This window comes from Mesocricetus auratus, unplaced genomic scaffold, assembly GCF_017639785.1.
Source record: "Mesocricetus auratus isolate SY011 unplaced genomic scaffold, BCM_Maur_2.0 Super-Scaffold_100025, whole genome shotgun sequence".
In the NCBI taxonomy this organism is placed as follows: Eukaryota; Metazoa; Chordata; class Mammalia; order Rodentia; family Cricetidae; genus Mesocricetus; species Mesocricetus auratus.
The window spans coordinates 2032943-2040670 of record NW_024429206.1 but is presented as its reverse complement, the minus strand read 5'-3'; the positions used below and the strand labels follow the sequence as shown (position 1 = coordinate 2040670).

Here is a 7728-nt window from a genome sequence, read left to right as displayed (position 1 = left end):
TTGAAGGGGCGGGATCTGATCAGGACCGGGCTCACCACCCTGCACAGGTGAGCAGGACCTGAAGGCAAGGGCGGGGCTTAAGGGACGGCTTAGACTAGAGAGGTGGAGCCGGGCAGAGAGGGGCGTGGTCTGCCTCGGAGGGGCGGGATTCTGAAGAGAAGTGCACAGACAGGTGTGGCCTGTTGCAGAGGTGGGGCAAAGGGGAACCCTCCCTCCTCAGGGGCGGGGCTTAATGTGAAAGGGCGAGGGACCACTCAGCGCAGAGCCGCCGAGTCCGGAAGGGCGGGGTCAGGGCGGGGCCAGAGTGGGGCGGAGTCGGCGGGTCAGCCTCCCCCAGCTGCGCCCGCTTCCTCTGGCACTCCGGCCCGGCGGAAGTGCGTCAGTTGTTATCCGCTCCGGTCGCTGCCACTACTGTTTCTGCCTCACGATCTCGGTGCCCTGAAGCTCCGCCACCCGTCGCCCCCAGCCGCCCGCCGCCGCTGCCCGCTGATCGCCATGGGTTGTGTCCCTGGGGGCCCGATCTGGGGCCACTGAGCATCGGCCGCTCTCCGATGCCCCGGGCCCGGACCCGGGGTACCAGCCCGCGCGGCGCCCGGCGCTGAGCGCCCGCGCCCGGCATGCCCGCCCCGGCCCCGAGCCCGCCCCGGCCCCGAGCCCGCGCGGCGCCCTCCCAGCCCGGCGGTGCGGCGTAGCAGGCGGCGCGGGGCGCCAAGGTCACAGCCGCGGCGCCGCCATGGAGGCCAAGGTCCGGCCGAGCCGGCGATCGCGCGCGCAGCGAGACCGCGGCCGGCGTCGGGAAGCCGCCCGCGACGCCCGCGCGCAGAGCCCGTCGTCGGGTGACGAGCCGGAGCCCAGTCCCGGCAAGGAGAACGCGGGACTCCGCGGCGCGCCGCCTCAGCGCCCTACGCCCCTGCGCGCCGCGCGCCCCCCGCGGCGCCGTCGCCGCGAGTCCAGTTCGCAGGAGGAGGAGGTTATTGACGGCTTCGCTATAGCCAGCTTCAGCACTCTGGAGGCCCTGGAGGTAGGTGGGCGCGAAGGCCGGACCGGGGACCAGGGAAACCTACCCGCACGCCGCCTGCAAGGAAGAGGACCCGGAGTGATGGGTGTGTGGGAGGACTTAAACCACGCCGCCCAAGCCATCTTTGCAGCCGCTGGTACTTGTTGCCAAGTTATCGCTGCGTCCAGGACCAGCTGAGGAACTGGGCAGTTTGGGGTCTCAGGGAGGCGGCGACGATACAGTGGACACTTAGGATATTCCTGTTCAGTGCTCTATTAAGGGTTGTTTGGAGGGGACAGGGAGTCAACAGGCAGCTCCTTCTTGGTGATGACTGATTACTGCATGAATAGAGGTAATGGGTTTACTAAAAATACCACCTGTTTGACTTAAGTTATCCTTTCTACCTGAACTCATCTGTTAGTAGAGAAGGAAGTGGAAATGGCCAGTCATTTTAGTGAGTGGGTGGGTGAGTGGATAGTCACTGTGTGCGTGTGTGTCTCTGGAACTCAAGTAGTTGGGAACGCTGGTCCCGCCTTCAGGGCACCAGCAGAACCTTCACAGGCCCTATTAACCCCTAGGAATTCAGAGATCTCCATCTAGGTGAGCACTTTGGGAATCACATCTGCTGGGCTGTAGTCCCGGGATCACTCTGTGTGTATTAGCTCTTCCACTTTTGTCCTGACGGACCATCTGCTATTCCCCAGTATCAGGCAAAGCCTTGGGAAAGGGAAGTTTGTCATTGCAGCTCTCTAAAGGGAGTTTCCACCAAGTCCGTATCTCAATTCTGGGGTCTGCCGGGTCAGTAGAGAGCTGAGGGTCAGTCAGACAGTGATGGCTGCCGTTAAGTAAGCCTGGGATGGGTCTGTCTGAGACATCTCTGAATGAATGTAGGGTCCTGTCATGCCTTGTGCTTAGCTCGGCTGTCTTCTGGAGAGCATGAGATGAGTTCTGGGCCCAAGTCAGTGATCCCAGGTTAAGGTGATTTGATGGGATGTAGTTGTATTGAGTTGGATGCTGGTGTACAAGATGGCTTGGGGTTTTCTGCTCAAGTGGTGATGACATAGCCAGACACTGTGCTAAAGCCTCTACACTGCAGCCACGGTACTACATGCTTCGGATATGTAATCTTCCATCCTGCCACACCTGTGTCTGCTGCCAGGCCAGGAAAGAGCCTGCACGCCCATCCATTTGGCCTTCCCCCATTTCTTTATCACACGGGCCTCTTTTGGGTCTTAGATTTGCAACTTCCTTTAAGTGTTCTATCTGCCTGTGTACTGTTTGGGGCTGTGACAGCTTGGCCCAGCTGTCAGTTCAAGATCTCATCTGAACTAGGGGTATTTTTTAAATGCCCCTTTATCTTCCTTTTTGGTCCCACCTTTTCCCATACTTTGGAGACTGATACTCTTGGGATTCTGCCCCTCAAACTTGCCAGTGAGAGGATTGTGCCTATGGGTTCCCAGTCCAGAACACAGCGACCAAGACTTAACATAGTGGGGAGTATCTGGTGAATGCTTGTGTGGGAGAGTGTTAAGAGTGGGCTGGGCTTTAGGAAAGCCCAGAGTCACTGCCTTAAGGTCACAGCACACTGTCATGAGACCAGTCCATTTGCATTTAAGCATTCTGCCTGTGGGCTGCAGTTGTAGTCTCTGGCCTTACCCCACCTCTTCTAGGACGAGTATACAGGGTTGACTTATGGGCGCACCAGCTTACCCCCAGGTCACTGAGATTGCCTCCCTCTCTCCTCACCTGGACAAAAACTTAGTACCCTTCTAGCAGTCTTACTTACCTTCTGAATCTGGCCTTGGGAAGTACTTGGTTTCTGGGCGGATCACAATGTCTAGATCTCATCTAGAAAAGTTTTTCTGGGTTTCATTTACTGGTAAACTGTTAAGTTTTCTCCCTGGCATCAGGTAATTTATGATCCCATCCCAGCGATGACTAGTTCACTCTAGCAGTTGTCTTTACAGACATGAATTCATGTAGCCCTTCAAATGACCAGGTAGGTTTGATCGCTTTCACAGATGAGAAATCTGAGGCACACCAGACTGGGGTCTGCATGGTCTGGAATGTGGTCCCCCTGCTCTGAAGCTGCACCTGTTGGGGGATGGCCAGCTACATTCTCAGGTTAGCAGGACCCCAGCCCAGAGGCAGAGCTGTCTCAACAGAACTTCCTTAGGATCCCTACACGTCATGACGCTGAGTGTCAGAGAAGCCTGCATAATCCCACAGGCAGTTCAGTGGGAGTGAATGACTTGAGATGACGGGAGAATGTCCCATTACCTCATTTGAGAATGCCGAACATCATGGCAGTGGCTGTTGGTGAGAGCGCGTGGGGTGGCACTTAATGATCCATGGATTTAGGCTGAGAGCCTCATGCTGGAACTGAGGGTATGCAGGCTGGGGAGTGAAGAACAGGGATCCATAGACGCATGGGATTTTGGACGTTTAGGAAAAGCAGGTCTTGTCCATCTTGTGACAATTCTTTTGGTGTACTGACGAAGGTGACTGTACTCCCACACCCCACAGTGAAAGGGTGAGCAACTGTTGTAGGTCCACCCAATACAAGTGCCTCAGGTCACTGAACAAGTTGTGCTGGTACCTGTATTACCAGGAGGCAGGCTGAGCCCTGCATCCAGCCTCCGGTAGACAAGCACTTTCTAGCCTTCGGGCTAAGACTCTGGGGCCAGAGAGCATTTTTACTACCATCTCCAAGCAGAAATCACCTGTGGTTTCATGTCATGTGATTTTTACTAATCTGTTTTAAGCGGCAAGCTGATGAGGTGATTGGAAAGTCAAGCTCTTTAAGAAGATGGGTGCCCGGGAGGCAGAGACAGGCGGATCTCTGAGTTGGAGAGCGAGTTCCAGGACAGGCTCCAAAGCCACAGAGAAACCCTGTCTTGAAAAACAAAAAACAACAAAACAAAAAAAGATGGGTGCCTCTGCTCCAGTGCCCCATTCCATGGGTGTCTGCTGTTCTCAGGAGCCTCTGACTGGGGAAATGGCCAGGAACAGATATACCCTACACATGAAGGGAGATACAACAAACTGTAACAACTGTGTCACCTGCACAAAGAGGGTTCCTCATGGTGGCCATAGAGAGGAGCCCTATCTACACAGGGAAGGAGAGTGCTCATCACAGGAGACACAACTGGGCACATAGTGTCATCTATGGTGGGTGGTAGCTGTTCCTCACAATGGCAGTGCAGCTGGGTATATGATGGCTATGCCATCTACAAAGGGCAGGGGGAATTCCCAGAGGGGACACGGCTGGATACAGGCTGTCACCAACATGGAGTTGAGAGAGGCTCCTCACAGTGGAAACATAGGGAGGGGATGTTGTTGTTCCTCAGCCCTGTACGTGTGAACTGTACCGGGGAAAGGAAAATTCCCCCAAATGCTGTGTGTTGTGGTGCCCAAGACTTCTCTAACTCACTTCTAACTCTTGTGTTTCTGCATTCTCTGGTCAGTACATTTGACTTTTAATTCACAAAATATATTCATAAAACCACACTGTACAGAGCTGTGCTTAAGAAACTGTCAACCGCCGGGCAGTGGTGGCGCACGCCTTTAATCCCAGCACTCTGGAGGCAGAGGCAGGTGGATCTCTCGAGGCCGGGCTGGACCGACAGCCTCCAAAACAATACAGAGAGAACCCTGTCTCGTAAAAAACAAACAAACAAACAAACAAACAAACCTGTCAACCACCAGGCATGGTGGTTGGTGCACAACTTCAATCCCAGAACAGTAAAAGTAGAGGCCGGCACCCTGGTCTACCGAGCGAGTTCCAGGACAGCTTCCAAAACAATGCAGAGAAACCCTGTCTCGAAAAAACCAAAAAAAAAAAAGTAGAGGCCGGTTGATCTCTGAGTTCTAAGACAGCCAGGGCTTTGAAGAGAGACTTAAAAGGGAAAAAACAAACCAAAACAAAACAGTAACCCAAAACTTGTCAGCCTAGCTGACAGCCACCAGCCTGCACTGTGACTTGAGATTGGCTGAGCAGCAGACTAGACCTGTAGGCTTATCTATCATGGGACACAGCTTGGGAGGGTGTTCATCCTGACTGTGCTCTGGGTGGGTGGTGCTTCTCTGAACTGCTGTTAGGCTGGGTGGATAGTGCCCACATGGTTCAGGGTCTGTTTGTACATAGCTGTGGGAACCAAAACTACACAGACATCTAGGTGAGGAGAGGGGAGAGCTATGGCAGGAGTCTTAGCCTCTTGTCCAGAGTGACTGCCTCCTGGTGTGAGGTTCATGTATGCACCCGCTTTGTCCAAAGCCACAGGTTTGAACCTGAACCCTGTTCTTGGACTGTGTTGGGTTATTCACAGGGAGTATTGATCCTCCAGCTATGGGGGAAACTAGTCCCTCTTAGGTCTTCTGGGCATGTGAAAGCAAGGCTCTCTCAGGTTCCTTGGGCCATATGAGTGCACAGTGCACCTTGGGCAGCCTATCCTGTGCCAAGGCCTTGTTGGGAGCCACCAGAAGGTCCTTGGCCTGTCTATTGCCTGGCACTATGATACAAGAGTGCCTTTACCCTAACCATATAGCTCTTGGAAGGGTCTCATTTGTTTGTCTCTGGTACCTGGAAATTCCTTGCCTGTGTCACCTAAAGTTATTCTTTTTGGTATTTTTAGGCCTGCTAACCTCTTAGCTTGAGCTTCATCTGTAACCTTATGAGCACACCTGCCTCCCTGGAGTCCCCACACTCACACTTCAGACCTGAGCCTTGGCTCTCGTCTTCCCTCTGCTTGGAAGGCTTTCCCCAGTTATCTGCTTGCTCAGGAAGGCCACAACGGGAATGGCATCTCCTGCCCAACCAGGGCTCTTGTTCACCTGCTCTTGTCCTCTAACAGGATGCCCTTTCTGGTTGTATGCCCCCCAGGAGACAGCAGGAACCTGATTTGTTCTGTCCCCTGTCTTCATTGATCCACTAGTCACCAAAACAGATCTAGATCTGCATGTATAGTGCTAAGCACCTGGAGGAGACTTGAGCCAGCATTGGTTGTGGAAGTATGGTCGTTCCTTCTTGCTTATTTGGCCTTGAACTATGTAGCTATGTAGCTGATAACCTGCCTTTATCTCTCAAGTGCTAGAATTAGAAACATGTATATCAGCCAGGCATTGGTGGCACACGCCTTTAATTCCAGCACTCGGAGGCAGAGGCAGGCAGATCTCTGTGAGTTCAAGGCCAGCTGGGTCTACAGAACAAGTTCCAGGACAGCCTCCAAAACAATACAGAGAAACCCTGTCTCGAAAAAAAACAAAAACAAAAAAGAAACATGTATATCACACCAGATTTGATTTGGTGCTGGGGATCAGAGCAGGGTCTTCCTGGGCATACTTAGGCTAGGCAAGGATTCTACCACTGTGGTTACATTATAGCCCCCTCGTTGATCTTGGTGAATATAACTTTTTTGTTTTGTTTTTGGTCCATCCCCCCCTCCCCCCAGTTCCTGTTCTGCTTCTATGAGAAAGCCATTTCACTAAAGCTGTTCCCATTTGCTCCTGGGCAATGCTCTCGTTCTGATTGGATCCTCAAGCACTTGACTCTGGCCATCTTGCTTTAGTTTGTAACCCTAGTTTTACTGTTCTGCCAGCCTGTCATTTGCATAGCATTCCCCAAAGCCACAGATTAATGGTGCCCTCTGGCATCTTTCCTTCCTTCATGGGTGAGGTCCCTTTAATTTTGGTTCTCACATGCAGCATGTCATGGGAACACTGGTCTTGAAGCACCTTCCTTTGTCTTGCTGACTGAGCCTGGGTTTGTTCTTCGATTGGGAATTTCTCTTTTTCTGAACTCTGGAATAGCTACTTCTTTTACTGGACAAAATTCTCAGGTCCCAGAATCCAGCCTTTGTTTGTGGTGGGGCCTGACTTTCTAGTCAAGAAACCTTTTTCAAGAGGCCCACCTATGAGCAGAAGCCAAGACCTAGAGGGATACATGATATAGCAGTGTCCGTCTGATAAAACCCTGGCATGCGTTCTGGTTATAGGGTTGGGTAGTGTGGGAGGGGCCTCATTTACTCAAGTCCCTGTAACCCGAGCCCCTCCATCTACATTCACCCTCCATCCCTCCATCCAGACTCCACAGTCACTAGACAACATCCCTGTTCCCTTCTGTGACCTATCTGTTCTGCCAAGATGATGCAGGCTTTTAAATCCAGGCCCATTGCTAGCCCACAGCTCTTCCACCCACTGGATCCCTCAACTGCTGCTGGGTGGGTTAAAACCTCCACTCCCGGCACGTGCTTGGGTGTGGCTGTGGCTTCCAGCTCTGGATGATAACTCGGAAGTGGGGGAATGACGATACCATCTAGGCCCACTCCTCTTTGCTGAGAAGAGCCTGTCCTCTGCCCTCGGCACTGCCGGTTAGAAGGGGGTCCTTTTGTTCCGGTTTGCAGGACTGGAGTTCTGTAAGTATATAACCATTTAGGTCTTTGCATCCCATTAATCAGACTTCATCAGGTAGATCAGTGGCTGTGGGTCTGTCTCACAGCACATGAGCCGATTTAGCCTGGACATTGTGTTGGGGTGAGTAGGGATGCCTGGGCCAGTGGGGTGAGGCTCTATTTTATCCAGTACCTACCTTTGCCTAGCCCCAAAGGTCACCTATAAGGTCTTTCACTGTTGAGTGTCAGGGCATTGAGAGAGGAATTGTTGGAGTCTGGGGGCTGTGGAGAAAGAGGCATAGAATGGTGGGTTTTGGGTCCTCTTGGAGTGAACCAGCCAGA

At 52.9% G+C, this 7728-nt stretch overlaps 1 protein-coding gene across 9 annotated transcripts in view; it reads left to right on the top strand.

Annotated features, from left to right (window-relative positions):
* Positions 1 to 344: 344 nt before the first annotated feature.
* Fbrsl1 (fibrosin like 1) overlaps positions 345 to 7728 on the top strand; it is a 74162-nt gene continuing 66778 nt past the window's right edge. For 3 of the 9 annotated variants that reach the window (XM_040731036.1, XM_040731035.1, XM_040731040.1), the window contains exon 1: positions 663 to 1021. In XM_040731036.1, coding sequence (XP_040586970.1) covers positions 734 to 1021 — 288 coding nt within the window. In that variant the 5' untranslated portion in view covers positions 663 to 733. Of the gene's footprint in view, positions 1022 to 7728 lie in introns of all 9 variants that reach the window. The other 6 variants (XM_040731033.1, XM_040731039.1, XM_040731041.1 and 3 more) reach the window with 5 other exon arrangements.